Source organism: Cygnus olor, chromosome 15, assembly GCF_009769625.2.
Source record: "Cygnus olor isolate bCygOlo1 chromosome 15, bCygOlo1.pri.v2, whole genome shotgun sequence".
NCBI lineage: Eukaryota > Metazoa > Chordata > Aves > Anseriformes > Anatidae > Cygnus > Cygnus olor.
Window position 1 is genome coordinate 14,563,210 of NC_049183.1, and position 15,366 is coordinate 14,578,575.

Consider the following 15,366-nt stretch of genomic DNA (forward strand, 5'->3'; position numbering starts at 1 on the left):
CTGCTGAGAGGTTGTCATCTACACTTCTGAGCAGAAGCGTTCAGCATTGTAATTTCAACCTCCTTCAAAAAAAAAAGGAATTTCTGATGTCCATGGTGGAGATTCAGAAAGTGCTTCAGAGGCACTGTGGGTTTTACAGTATCAAACTTGTCTGAGGATTGCTATCCTAGCTTCTGAGTAGCACTCAAAAGCCATCAAGAAACAGTGTCCTTGCTTTTTTGAATTCGCTGCTGGTCTGTATTTGCAGTTCTGTAGCATGAGAAGAATTGAGACTACACCACAAAATATAAAGGTGTTTTATTATACTAGACATTCAGTTCAAACACAGGTAAGGTTAAAGGTGCTTCAGGTGTGCGACTACAGCAATTTGCAAACTCTTTAATGGATGCAGGAATAAGTTTTATCGTTAGAATGCTCATTTCCCATTTTTTTTCTGAAGATGCTTTCCTTCATCTTCCTCGTGACTTAGTTTGAGTGAGAAATGAAGGCTGCTTCTGTCTTCAAAAAATGTATTTTGTGTTCTTATAGTTTAGGAAAACTTACTAAAGTATACTTGCATGTCTGGAGGGCTCAGAATATCCATCTGTCTAAAGCTTAAATCCTTTAAAGAGTGAACTGCAGTTCTCTGGCCACCTCTCTGTAATCTTCATAACTTCTGATTTGTGAATACGCATGAAAATTTCCCAGTGAATGAAAGACCTCGTGTTTTGTTCTTGTAAAATGAATTATTAATTTGTTTTGTACTGAGGTATGAGGAAATAGAGCTCCAGTTTACTAGATTATCAAAGCGTGTTCTGTACAAGCATATTGAATTAGCTTTCATTCTCTGGATGTTCCAGCCGCTAGCACGCTAGTTGACTTAAAGCATTCCTATACGTGTGTACGTATAGACATAAGTATTTCTTCCTGCTGGTGTTACAATATCACGAGTGGAAGTAAATTAAACTAAGTTAAATTTCCAGTTTGGTCATTACGGTTCTATTCTATGCATCATTGTAGTGAAAGCACTGTTGTTTTAGACCTTGTGAATGTTCTGTCTTATTTTCTCCGAAATATTTGCTGCATAACTTTAGAGGATTCACTTATCCTGTGATAAGACTCTTTAGTGCATAGAGGTTTCTGTGTCTGCTTATGTTGCTTGCATGTTTTTGACAGGGAATGTGCTCTTTGGAAAGGGTTTGTGGTGCTTTGGGTGAATCAGTCTTTGGAAGCAGAAGCAGCAAATGTTGTGCATAGCTTTCCTAAAACTGAAAGGGAAGATAATTGTTTTGTAACAGTTTTTCTTGTGGGCACTGTGAGGGGACTAGAACTTGTCTTCAGCTCCTATTAGACAAAAAAGTTTTATTCTTATGGCAAGAAGCGACTTTGGCTTGTATGCCTTATTTGTTTGTTATATGCATCATCACTGAAACCCACAATTGTCAGAGAAGTTCTAAGCAATGGGGTAAATTTCTGTGCTACCAGTAGGCTTGTTTTGCTACAGAAAATATAAAAATGTCATGTATAATAACTCTTAAAGTCTTGACAGAATGGTGCATAGCTCCTAGGAAGCTTTTAAAAGCAGAAGTGTTTCCTACCAGACTAATGCCTTTCTGGTTAGGCTCAACAATGGTTTTATCCTATTTAGTGTAGCTTTCTTTTTTTTTTTTAATAAAACAAATAGTTGCTAATAGATGCACTCTGTCACTCCATTGCTGCTCATTTTCTACTCGTCTCCTTTTTTGCTGAGTGTATTTTGCCTCATAAATAAGTCATGCCACAGAGAGTCTGTGCTGTAGCATTTCCCATCCATCTTTCCTACTAGCAGAATTGCTGTGACTTTGATGTGGACTAATTAAGTTCACATTTTTTATGGACATCTTAAGAGTAGTTAAAGGAAATATAGCTGAAATATCTCTGCTTTTCTAAATGAGGCTGTAGGACTTGTTAGGACTTTGATCTATGTATCCTGAAGTTTTCTTTTCTGAAAGCAGCTATCTAAGTATTTCTATCAAAGTTGTACGGCAAACTTCCCAAGAGCATACATGTTCTCATAGGGAGAATCAGATTTCTGTGCATTTTGCCCTGCGTACGACAATCTCCGCAGCATGGGCAGTTAAATAATGCTCTCTCCACAACACCGGGCAGGTTTGTCTGTTTAGCCTGCTCCTTGAATTGCTTCCCAAGTCATGTGCTTGCAGATTAGATCAATACATTACCTAATAGGACGGTTAAAAACATTTCCACGATTTGCTGACGTGGGGGAACGGTGAGGTAAAGTAATAGATTTTGTACTAGATGTTAGAATACACTACTGCGGTATTGGCAAGCCCCTTGTTCTCATGTGAAACTTGCTACTGCAGTGGTGCATTGCAGGAAATAGATAAAAATCAACTCACTGCACATATCCACACATCATTCATATTCTGTGAAAAGAGGCATGCCTTAAGAACCCGACGTAGCTTACGTGTTTTCACAAGGCGCTTTCCACTTCTAAAAGAATGTTACTGTAGGAGAACATGCAATTTAATTTCAACCTGATCCATTATTTAAATTGTTTAAAAACACAGTAGGCTCTTAAATGCTTCTTTTGTCAAGCACTGGAGAAATCATTTAGACTTGTAAATGCTAGTGGTTTGGGTGAGCACCTACCAAAGGAGAAGCAAATAAGCTATTTCAGCATAGTTGTTTGAATTTAGGAGAATCGCTCTATTTCTTGTCCAAGTATCACTTCCTATTACCAGGACTTCATATGGGAAAGCCAGAATTAGCTTTTTGGGGTATCCTCCTATTTTTCCTCTGGCCTGTGCTTTTAAATTGTACAACTTTTTTTTTTTTTTCTACCCTCAATTTCATTTCAGCCTTATACCTGCTATGGAATTGTGTGTGAAAAGGTTAGTTAAAAAAAAAAAAGGCACAAACATAAACCTGCACCACCACAACAAAATCTGATTCGGTGCCCAGCCCTTGGCATGGTGCATAACCCAGGGTAGGAAGAGCAGGAAAAAAATCTATATGTATAGGTCAAATGATGACTACTGAGATCTTTGATTCACCCTCAGACACGATTCTTAGTTTCATCAAAGCACTCCAGTGTTAGGCTGACTCACTGCTCTCTTGAGAAGAGTCTTTTAATCAAAGCGTTGTTTTTAGAGCTTAGGTAGACTTTGGCTGCTACGCTGTTCTCATTTAAGGGCTTGCCTTTGTTGCAGCGATGATTCAGATTAACATGTTGTCTCTTCTGAGTGCCATCCATCCATACAGTCCGTCATCCATACCTACAATCCCTTCGTGTCAGGGTGTTGGAGCCTTAACTGTAAACTCCTTCAGGGTGCAGACACTCCGAGCTTAACATAGCACAAATTGTCAATAGGAATAACTCTCCTGCTGCATAGCATAATTGTTTTAGAGCGCGAAGGCGTGATTACAGCACAAATAAATACCTGCAGCGCTCTACAAGTGTCGCTGCCCTTTGCTGGGAGACGCAGCACCAACAGCCGAGTTGGTGGAACAAAGGACGCAAGTGCTCCTCATCGGTGTCCGTGGGAGGTCACCTCTCTCAGGTTAGAAAAATCTGTATTGGGTGCAAATCATACAAGGCAAAACAGGGCAGTTTAAGACAATTCCTGCTGGTAAGAAAGGGACAGATGCATAATGCAGCCCGTGTTGGAAAGTCTGTCGGCTGCGATGAAGGGTAGGGCTTCCCCATGCGGGCAGCCTACCGTGCTCACTTGTGGTCTTGCTGCTGGCCCGTGGTATCCTCTTTTTTATTTTTTGTAGGATCAGCATCATTCTTTGTGGGGCAACATGGTATAGAAGACAAAACAGTTTAAAAGAATGGTGCTGCGTAAATTTAGATGGATCAACAGAGCCATCTGAAGTGATACTGAAAGTCTGGGGGAAGACGCTGTGGTGTCAAGAAGTTGGCAACTCCGCATGAATCCAAGGCCTTATTTAAAAATAAATGAAGTTTTCATTTCTGAAAAGAAATTTCGCAGGAATTACTTGCTTGGACACTAATAGGAAACTGTTTCATGGGGACAAACAAGATGAACGTACTGATGTTTTCCATCCTGCCTTTCAGTGCAGAGCCACAGTTGGGCTTTGATCTAATTGAATGAAGGACCACATAAAAGCAAGTCATTATTCTTGTTCTGAATCCTTGGGGAAAAAAAATGACTTCCTTGAAGTAGCTCACTCTGGAATAGGGAAAGGTTACTTTAGGATAGGGCAATCGTAGCATATGGCTGTATAATGGCTTATAATATTAGGAATTACTAGATCAAGTGTTGTAGGTGACAACTAGGCAAGGCCTGGTTCTTTGTGGTTTAAAGCTAGCAGCACACTTCCAGGAAGGCTTTCCTGGCTCTTACAGGTCAATCTTTGTAAATATTAATCCAAAAGCCATGTTTATGCAGAGGAAAAGAAGGTTATCTTCTGAAAGAACGTTTTTTTTTTCCATTCTCTTACTGATTTCGGAGCAGCTGTAGTGTGTTGGGGCACACTGAAAATGGTCTTTAACTTGTTTTTCTAAATTAATGCCCTGCCCGCAAGAATTCAGAGAAGCATGTAGAGTTGTTCAGTAGAACAAACAAACCTAGTATTACCTGATATTTAGTATATGTAGAAGCTTTTTAAAAATTTCTATATGGAACCTGTTTGCAGGTGGGTTTTTTGTTTGTTTCTGGTTTGGGTGTGTTTTTTTTTTTTCTTTAAGGGTCTCAAACTCACTTAAGGATTGCACCTTACAATTCAGATTGAGTCCTAGATGAGGCCAGTTTTCACCTGCTGGCTAGGGAAAAGTTCCCCATGTTTTCCTTAATTGTGCTGGGGAGTAACCCCCTGCCAATTTGGTGCTGAAATCATACTGTTATGTGAATGAGTTATTCCAGTAACTAGTCATTGTGCTCTGGAACCGTTCCCTAATATCCATTCCTATTTTACGGAGAGTTTGGAGAAGAAAAATGAATGGTCTGGCTACTGACTCATAAGTCCGTGGGCTCTGGGATAGTGCCGGCTTTGTGAAAATTCCTGGGATAACTTGATCCAGACTTTTAATCCTTCAGCAGAACAGCCAAGTGTTACTTCAGAATTACTCGGAGTGTTTCTGCTTCCAGTGGATTTGCTGGAACATGTTTTAATAGCTGGCCTCTTCTCAGTCGTGTTGTGGAGCAGCCCGTGTTGCTTACAGTTCATGAACCTGAGGGGTTCACCTGCATGCTTCCCATGCCTTTGGGTCAGTGTGCTGGCTTTGTTACTGACAATTCACTTTTATATACAGCGCTTTTGTGGCATTCAGCTAACTCTTGAAAGCGTTGTACCTCTCATCGTCATCCCTCCCTTCAAGCAGGAGGGTCCGAAGATCCATGACAAAATACTGTCAGATAGGCTTTCGACATCATTTTTGTGGTTAATCTTACATTTGAGAAGATGTAAACTTCAGGAACTGGAAGCAACTGAGCCATTATGATTTCTCTGGATGGGGATCCTGGTCCAGTCAAAATATTTGGCCAGCTGTGCACTGCTTCCTGGTGGGTTAGCCACACTGTTGTGACATGTCGTCGCTCCCCGAGAAGGTAGCTCAGGCTGCCTTGTTCATTAGGATAAAATTCTGTTCCTCCAGCCTACAGAAAATTTGTCAGCCTGGCAGCACAGCACCCCAGAACACTTAGCAGAGGCTCGTCATTGCCAGATGAGGAAATTGAGATAATTTGTCAAGACCGAAAAAATACAACTGAAAAAGGAATGGGATTAGCGTACTCCTAAATCCTTTGGACCAAAAAATACTAATTAAGGACATCATTCAAAATACTCTGATATTGGCCTCCAATACTTCGTCTCCCTTGTGTGGTTGCTAATGTGTCTTCCATGAAGATAGGAGGGGAAAAAAAAAAAGAAAATAAAGGCAATTAAAAACATTGCCTTCAGAATTTGAATTAAAAAATCAGAAAGCAAAGACTGCAGAAAAAAATACATTTTTCTCTAGCAGTGGTGCTTTGCAAACATACTTTGCACAAGTTTAATCCATTTGGAAGAAAAAGGAAAAAAAAGATGTCTCCGCAGCTCCTCTTGAGCATCTTTTTTCAGCAAGTTCAGCAATACTTTTTCCCTCTTTCATTTTTTCCCCCTTATAGGCAGAAGTATGTTCTGTCAGAACTTGCCTTGGGTTTAATCTAATCTACATAAGGACAACAAACTGCTCATGTGGTCTGATGGTATATTTTTGTTTCTCCTTAAGTTGAGAGCTGTGATGTTTCTTAATTTTGGCTTTTTCGTGTTGAATTCTCACTTTCCACACCGTTGTGCTCCAACTTGTGCTGAGATGATCGGAGCCAGGCATCCTGTGTGGAGCACCCGGTGGCAGGAGGGAGCCGGCTAACACACCGGCACAGAGCAAACACCTTATATTTAATGCTTGCTGTGGAACACAGCTGAAATAGCTAACCGTCCTTTTCTGCTGCTGTAAGAGATCTAAATAAATTCTTTGGAATAGCCCAATTTAAGAAGTCACCTGTATTTGGCTTTTTTTTTTTGAAGGTGACTTTCTGAACATGTGTCAAACCCACAAAATTACCGCATGGTTTTGCTGGCACTGGTAAGCCTCTTACTAGGGCCCCTGACCCTAGTGGGACTGGAAAAAAAAGTACAGAATTGATGAAATGTTCTTTAAAAAACAAAAGTCTAATCAGACGACAACCTGATTGAGACTTGGTTGCAGGAAGTGAGTGAACAATACTCAAGTTGATTTTTTTTTGAATCTGATGTGTCAGAAACGTGCGCTTACTCAGAAGAGCTCTGAATCATCCTGTCAGCACGGGGGGGAGAGATTTCTGTGCCGTGCCACAGACCTGTGGAAATCAGTCCCCTGGTTTTGCTTCTTGAAATCTAAGAGCTCTGCTTTGAAGTTTTAAATATATAAACTTGCAAAATACCTCAGCCACCATATTGATGGATGATGGGCCTGTGGCATGCCTGCCTGAGGAAAGCAATACAGTGAATCTTGAGGTAAATTTGGACTAAGAAGTGATATAAGATTGTAAGGCTAATTTGACCTGAATTTGTTACTTTTGAGGTACAAAGAGTACTCTGAAGAGTACTGAATCTTGTCAGCTGTGCTCTCCTATTGGCTTTCTCTTCCCACATGGCCAAAGCAACGCTGCTGTTCGAGTAGCCTCGGGGTCTCCGTCTTCAGCACAGGAAGAAGCAGTGGTCGGTCATATGATCTTTTGGGTTTATCTGCCCTTTTTTTTTCAGAAAGTAGGCTAAGGGAAGCATACCGCTCTTCACTCCATGTGCTGCTGTGTCTACATTACATTTGGACAAGAATTGGTTGCAGGGGCTTGGCTGTGGTCTAGACTAAGGCTTTGGACAAGCTGATGATGCTCTTCCACTACTTTCTCCTACCCACCTCTCCCCCAGCGTATGGAAAATATCTCTGGGAGAAGAGGTTGGGACTTGAATGGATGTATTCATTTGATTATCTCTTAATATCTAGTTTTAAATCCAATTTAAATACAGAAACAAAATTGGAGCAGGAGGGAAAGCGAATTACAGGTAAATCAGCTTGCAGGCATCTCATGGTGTTGCCACGTTTTGCCTCTGTACGTCAGGCATAGCACCTCATTCTGCCTAAATCGCTGCTGGAGTGTTGGAAGCAAAGCTGGCTTTGGAACAGGCTTCCTGATTTCTGACAGAAATCCACTTCGAGTTCAACAACTGGAACTCCTCAGCATCTCCTTGTGACTGGAGTTCACCTGTTTTTGTTGAAGTACCACCTTGTCAGGAATGGTTTGTTGAGCTGAAGTGACGTGGTTGCAGAACAGATGTTCTTCTCTGGGAGCGAAGCAGATGATGGTGTGACAGACTTGTGCTAGGAGGGAGAATTTCCCACATACACTTATATCCTGTGAGTAGGCATATTGAGAGCTGCACAGCAAGTCCCTTAATTGGTGTGGACTGAGATTAAAGATTTTTCTGACAAAATAGACTTGGTTTGGGGCTGGAAATTGTGATAATATATTAGAAAATGAAATAATCTTTCAGCTTGTTTCTGATGTGGCTCAATATTTTGTCTTGATTTACACAAAGCTGACTTTCAAAGGTGGGGAAAGTAAAGTAGGTTTATCTTTGGAAGATTTTACTTTCCTAATATTTGTGCTCCTGCATAAGAACTTGTACATGATAAAACACTTGTCGGGTTCCATAGCTAGTTTATCGGCAATGTGTTAACTGCTTTGAGGGTATCTTAAGAATCTGCTTTTCTGAGTTGTGAACACGTACAGTGCGGCAACACCTTTCTTAGGATCTTTTAACCTCCCAAGCCTCCCACTGTCTTGTAAGTGTTACCTAGTTCATCTTTTCCTGTGGACCCTTGTGGTGAATATGGGTTGCAGATTGTGAAAGGTAGGAGGTCTTTGGCTCATAAATTTGTAACTGAAAACAGCTTTATTCTGAAGGTGCTTTGATATATTTGGTGTGAGCGTAAGAGGCAAGACTGCTAAAGCACCCTAATGGAAAACTTCTTTATAAAGATGTTTTCCTCTCGTGTACAATTAAATAAAAATGGAGCATCTAAAGCTACTTCTAGAATAGTTGGAAATGTGGAAGAATGGTTTGCAGTGGCTAAGGACTATTGTATGACTCCATTTTTTCTGCCCAGTTGGCTTTGCAGGAATAGCATATTGCCATTCAAAGCTGCTATTTGCTGGTTTGAGGGGCCGGTGAGATGTGAAGCTGAAACAGGTTTGTAGGTTTTTGAGCACCTGACACCATATGCCCAGCGTGACCTTCTTGCTGTAGCAGGAGCCTGTGCTGACCTGGAAAATGAGATTTGGGACTGAAACTGTCAGACAACAAACTGCCAGGGCAAACCCAAGTGAAGATGATGCGCTCGTTTTCTCCACCACTGTTTCAGTGGTAGAATGGTAAACTAATAATAAGCTGTTCTGACAACTTGGAGAGACTTGAAGTGTCAGCAGTCGCATTCATTTAACCTACTAATGCCTGCTGCTTTCTTTTTAACTCACTTTGTGTCACAGCTGTTAACAATATCACGAGCACGTAGCCTGCCAGGGGTGGCCTGCCAGGGGTGGATTCTGGATACTGCCCTGCCTTACTGTTGGTTTATGGTCGTTTCCCTTTTGTGTACTGTGCACTAGATTTTACGTCCTCATTTGCTATGCTGGTTAAACCTCCTTCAGAGGAGATACAGAGCCATGGCTGGGGTTTGGACTTGTCAGCTAACCTTGTTTTATGTAGTAATAAAAGGAGATTAGCAGAGGAAAAAACACTGTGGAGGAAATGGGGATGTGTAGTGTTGCTAACTACTGCCGTTTTGTCAGGAATTGTGCTAGTTACTGTGGGTGCCTGTACACAGCTTTTCTGGTGCGGGACCATTTGAAAATAGTCCATTTTACTTTGAAACCTGCCTGTAGTCTTCCACCGGACAGAAAGTGGTCGGGGCCTCTTCTAACGAACCTCATGGGGAGACCAGAAAGTCGAGTCAGAACTAAAGGGGCAGCAGACGGAGAGAGGCTCGGTGTGGACTGTGGAAAGGCTGGCGAGGGGCGGACGGGGAGGGAGAATGGGGATAAGGGTGGGGAGCGGGATACCTGAGGGTGGGGAGTGTAAAGGAAAGGCAGGTTGGAGCCCAGCAGTCATGGGAGAGGGTGTAGAGGAAGGGGGACACCTCAGGTTTACACCTCTGGGTGAGGTGAGGGGCGTTCTGGTGACGGGGCCATACCCCAGGAAGGAGCAGAGCGGGCTTTGCCTTCCCCAAAGCAGCAGGCCGTGAGCGGGACCGGGCTCGCTTTTTGGCAAAGTCCAGACTTGTTTTAAAGCAGGCTTGTGGCTTTGTGGGTCCGGCCGATTCTGATTACTCATTTGCAGTGTTCTGTTGCCTCTTAGTCAGAGCGTAGCCTCAAGAGATGGGAGCGGGGTGGGAGTGTTATGAAACAAGGTAATTGGATTATTTGGGGGGGGTGGCAGGGTGGCAGCTTTGTTGTAACTTAGCAAATTGTTTAAAAGCACATACAGATGAAAAGGAGACAGCTAATCTGGTTAAGAATAGCCGCTATGGTTTTTAATATTGATTTCTTTCCTCACTCTGTCTCTTAACCTCGTTTTCTTACAATTTTAGAAAAAGAGTTTTGAGCTATACTGAGCTGATAGAGGATTTGGATAAAACAGCTTCTTTAAATAAATGATGGAACTTCTTTTAACCAGCCGCTGAGTTCTTCTACATGCTTATATTTCTTTTAATTTTCATTCAAATGAAAATTAATATCCCAAGAGTTTTTGTCTTTTTGCCTAAAATGATCAGTTTTTACATACTTATGTCATCTGTTTACAATACATTTAATGCTAAAAGATTTATTTTTAGCTGGCTAAGTAAAATAGCTAGTTGCTCGAGTTGTTGTCATAGCAGCAATCTTAACAGATAGGCTGATCCTATTTAGCTTTTGCAGCCAAAGAGCAACCATTAGGCAACAGTTTGACAGTTCTGCAGTATTTTTCTAAAGATGGAAATTGTGCTGCTGGTGGTGTTTTTTTTTTTTGGGGGGGGGGGGGCTGCTACTTTAAAATATTTTTCTGTAGGTGTGTAGAGTTTGTATCAACTGGTTTATTTTCATCTAACAACTTTGGAGAACTTTGGATGCATGGCATGTGAAATTCAGGATTTAAGTCTTAATTTGTAGAAGGTTGAAATTCACAATGCAGAATATTGCAAGCTGCTTTGTTTTTTTCTTAATTTATTTTAAAATGTTTTATTTTTAAAGCCATGAATATTCTGAAAGAAAAATGCCAGACTAGAAAACAGCATTGTGCATCACTTATTCAGCACTAATTTTAAGTTGTGGCAGACTGGGCAAATACTGCTGGAGAACTTTGGGGTTTGTCTTGGATTAAATACACTGCCTCAGTTAGTAGATCACAGCCCTTGCTATTTTAGTAAATCCTGATATTTTTAATTTTTTAATGTGAGGGGGGAAAAAAAGGCTTCTAACACTGATGAGCAAAGGAATTGATGACCAAAGTATTTTCAAATCAGTCTATGAAATAAGATGCAGTCAATGCCTCTACAACTGGTATTTGTAGCTCTGAGCTCTTACAGAAGTCCAGTTACTCTTAAATGTGTTTGAATGTCGTCGTCTGTGAGTAAAGTGAATTTATTTGCGGTGAAGAATTCTTGCTGTCTGTATCTTCCGATCAGATGGTATTGGACTTGAAGTCTTTTTGGTGTTACTGAGCAAAAGGCTTATCTCTCAAGCTCTCTGAAGTCTCTGACTAGACAGTCATTATTCGGTGGATCTGTTGAAGAACCTGAGTTGAATGCCAAGAAAAGGTTTCGGGTGTTGTTGGCTTAAAGAATGCTTTGAATATGATGAGAGTCAAAAAGTCCATTTAATCTTCTGGTTGTTTTGTGCAAGCCTACTTAAAAAGCATCGTTGTCTTAGGACTATAAACTCTCATGTCAGGTTTATATGCTTATTTCAAATGAATGAATCATGGTAACTCATCTCATACTTTCCCATTTTGCATCTCTTGGGAATAGTCAGCTCTTCACTTGCCAAACTTGAATCAGATCCAGTCTATGAGAGTGGTAACAGCGACTTCTGTGACTCCCCACCTGGTATGAATTTGCAGTTGCACCACTCTTTCATGGACTGGTATAAGGAAATCTAATGAATGAATCTGGCAGAATCTCCTGGCAGAGAAAGAAAATAATAGAATAACCCGAGTTGGAAGGGACCCACAGGGATAGAAGCAAAGAATCATTAAGGTTGGAAAAGACCTTAAAGATCATCTGGTCCCATCCCTCTACCACCAATATTACCCACTAAACCATGTCTCCGGATCACTGAGTCCAACTCCTGGCTCCACACAGGATCACCTGAAAACCAAACCCCATGTCTGAGATTAGTATCCAAGCACCTCTTGAACTCTGGCATGTTCAGGGCCATGACCACTGCCCTGGGGAGCCTATTTAGTGCCTGACCACTCTCGCGGGGAAGAACCTTTTCCCAAAGAACCAAGAGAGAGAGGATGCATCCAGATCTCTCCCCGGTCTCGATACAAGTAGCAGTGCCTGCTTACATCTGCTTGAAGCGTTCATTAAATTACAGGCTGTAAATGGTTTGGCTGTCGTCAGCTCTTAGAGGAGACCTACTCTCTGTCAGGACTTGGAAATGTATTGGGTAAATGGAAGAGAGTTCTCTGTTAAGACATCTACTTGGTGTTTTTGTCACACGGAGGCAGAACTCCTGGTTCCCCTGCTGGCCTGCAACATTCAAAAAGTATCGAGTAAAAGAGAAAGCTAGTGGTTAGATCTACATCCATTTAGTTGGACTTGGATATATATATATTTCCGTTGTTCTTATTGTGTTTATCTTTCTCTGTTTCAGGCAAAGTCGTGCATTTGTCATATGTGTGGTGCCCACCTGAATAGACTCCACTCTTGCCTCTACTGTGTCTTCTTTGGCTGTTTTACAAAGAAACATATTCACGAGCACGCCAAGACAAAGCGACACAATTTAGGTAAGCTGTCATCCTGATGTACTCACCATTGCTTTGTATTAGCCTCTCCAATTCCAGGCCAGTAAGGTGGTGTGTTCTTGTAGCAAGCTCATTAGACAAGGAGATAATTTTTTTTGTGTTCTGGGTTGATTAGTGGCATTATTTTAAACCCGGTGCTTAAATTTGCACTGTATCACCAATAAGCTTTTTGTCTACAACGTACTAAGCAGCAATAATTCATTTTTTATCTTAGTATTTATGAATTAACATCATATGGGGAAAATAACAAAAATGCGTGTAGACAGCTGACTTTTTTCTAAGTTTGAAAAATGGTCATTTTAGTGACTAAACTAGAGTCATGTTCATGTTTGTAATGTTCAAAGCCAAAATAATTCAGCCTTGCTTTCAGATAAGTTACTCATTTCTTATAGTTTAGAACGCTGTTTTGTTTTGTCTTGATGCTATAATATTACAAAATTTACAAGAACAATATTCACTGTGATTCTGCCCTCCCTAGCCACTTGCAGGGAGGGAAAGTATCCTTTTCTTCCCTCCTTATCAAATTAGTTATACTTATTTCCAAAAAATTGAATTCTGTTTACCACGTTTAAGTCTGTGGTAGCCAAACTTCATGGAACAGCTCTGCATCAAAACTTTTTTTTTTTGAATAACTGTAATCAGGCATTTCAAGTTGCAGTTGTGTATGTAACCCCTTCCCGTGAACAGAAGCACTAAAGAATTACAGGGACAAATGAACACCGATATTTCATACAAGTCCATGTATTATCCAAAACATTTTCCTAGCCCTTTTCCAAGATCAGGTCAGCTTTGCAAATTTTCTGTTTTTTGAGGTTTTCCTTGTACTGTACTTATTTCAACATTGTGCTTGTTACTATGACACGGTGATATCCTGAACAACAATTAGCTCAAAATTAAAAAAAAAAGAAGTTATTTTTTCTTTACTTTTTTTTTTAAACTTCATTTGGAGGATGAAGTCATCAAGGTTGGTTCCAATGGGACTAAATTGGTTCTGAATGTCAAATGACCATAATCTATTTGTGACAAATGTTTATTAGCTTAAGTAAGGAAAATGAGGATGCTAGACCTTGGGATTTCATGTTGTTTAGCTTGCTACTTAAAGCCACAACAAAAACAGAAGCAAGCATTGGTTTGAAGGAAGAAACCAGAAGAAAGCATTGGTCTTGAAAGAAGGAAGTAGGGTGCAATACAGAGAACATTTTTAATGAAATATTTATTGAGGGGGGGAAATAAGATTACGAAAAATCAGAACTACAGTTGAATCCAATTTTGCTTGCTATACAACACAATTTTTCTTTGAATGAAGATACGTTTTTGATAGAATGATACAGGAAAAAAGACATTTTTCCTGAAATAAATTTTCTCTTTACTGTTGTGGCTGCCTTCTCATTTCACTTACTGTAAGTGCTAACGGAACAGTCTTTATTTTCCTTGAAGACAAAAGTGCACTAGAAGGCCATAGCGCCGTGTAATGCTGTGCTTAAGAAACTTGCATGTAAGTTTACTGTTTATGGAAAAGATGACTTAAACCAGCAAACTGTTATACTTTCTTCCTCCATGTGTCAAGAAAGAAAAATGCAGACTTCGTAGTGGTGTAGCTTAAGTTTCTAAACTGTCTCAAAAATAGAATACTGTAAAAATAGTACTGAATATCCACGATGTTTATGAAATTGCTGGCCTTTTAGAGAGTGACATGGTCATAATTCTTGGTGTCAAGGTAGGCATCAGTATTCAGTATAAACTGAAGCACAGATAGCTGTACTGTAAATAAGAACCGTAAGAGGAAAAATGAAATGTGTTACTATGAGAAGACACCTGAAATCAGTGGGTGGTGATAAGGCCACATCTGGAAATGTGGATGTAGTCCTGGGCAACGTGCTCTAGGTGGCCCTGATGGAGCAGGGTGGTTAGACAAGATAACCTCCAGAGGTCCCTTCCAACCTCAGCCCTTCGTTGAATTTTTTTTCTTTGCATGATGGCTCAGTGGCAACGTGTTGCTCACCGTAATACAAAGGTTGAGGTTTGGAAGTGGGGCGTTGTTTGGTTTAGAAATGCTGAAAACAGAAGTAGGCCAATGTGCTCATGTTCCAGGACAAAAAAAAAAAAAAAAAGGCAACCAAAAAACCTATATGATATTTTAAATCACTTTTTACATGGTATAATCTCCAAGGAGTGTTTAAGGTCAGTTCTTTTGGTTAGGTTGCTTGGGAATCTTTACCAATGCAGAAGTAGAAATTAGTAAAACTCTAAGGATTTTACTCTAGTTAAATAAATAAATAAATAAATAAATCTGTTTTTCTGGTAAAATGTATATATGTATAAAAAAACACTTTGTGCCACTTTAAGCTTATGGCCAGGCTTAGGGTTTAAAAAAATACAGTGCTAAATAAAGACCATTAGAAGGTATTTGGCTGTTTATCTGTGGATACTGCGCAAACATTGTAATATTTTTACCTTCAAGCTTGCTGTGTTTAAGGACAACTCTTTTAAAAGAGCCTTTTAATTGTACACGTTGTGAGCTGCTGTTTTAGCTATGTATTTGGGAAGCCTAAATTCTTCCATGTTAATTTTTGTGCAAGTTAGAATTTGCTGGTGTCTGCTATAGTGAAATGTCTTGTGTTTCCTTGAAAGAAAGGAAAAGAAAAACTGGACAGAGGAGGTAGGTGCTTTGAGGATGCACTCTTGCTTAAAGACTTAATTGTGTCACACCATGAAAATAACTGCAAGAGTGCGTAAGAGTACTTACCAAAAGATACACAGCCTTTAGATAAAAAGGGGCAAAGTTGACGCAGAATACCGTCTAATATCATTCCAAAGAACTATTTGTTTGCA

The 15,366-nt window shown here is 40.3% G+C and overlaps 1 protein-coding gene across 2 annotated transcripts in view; it reads left to right on the forward strand.

The window, feature by feature from the left end:
* USP22 (ubiquitin specific peptidase 22) overlaps positions 1 to 15,366 on the forward strand; it is a 99,377-nt gene that overhangs the window by 25,886 nt on the left and 58,125 nt on the right. For both annotated transcript variants that reach the window (XM_040574255.1, XM_040574256.1), the window contains exon 2: positions 12,384 to 12,516. In XM_040574255.1, coding sequence (XP_040430189.1) covers positions 12,384 to 12,516 — 133 coding nt within the window. The remainder of the gene's footprint in view (positions 1 to 12,383; positions 12,517 to 15,366) is intronic.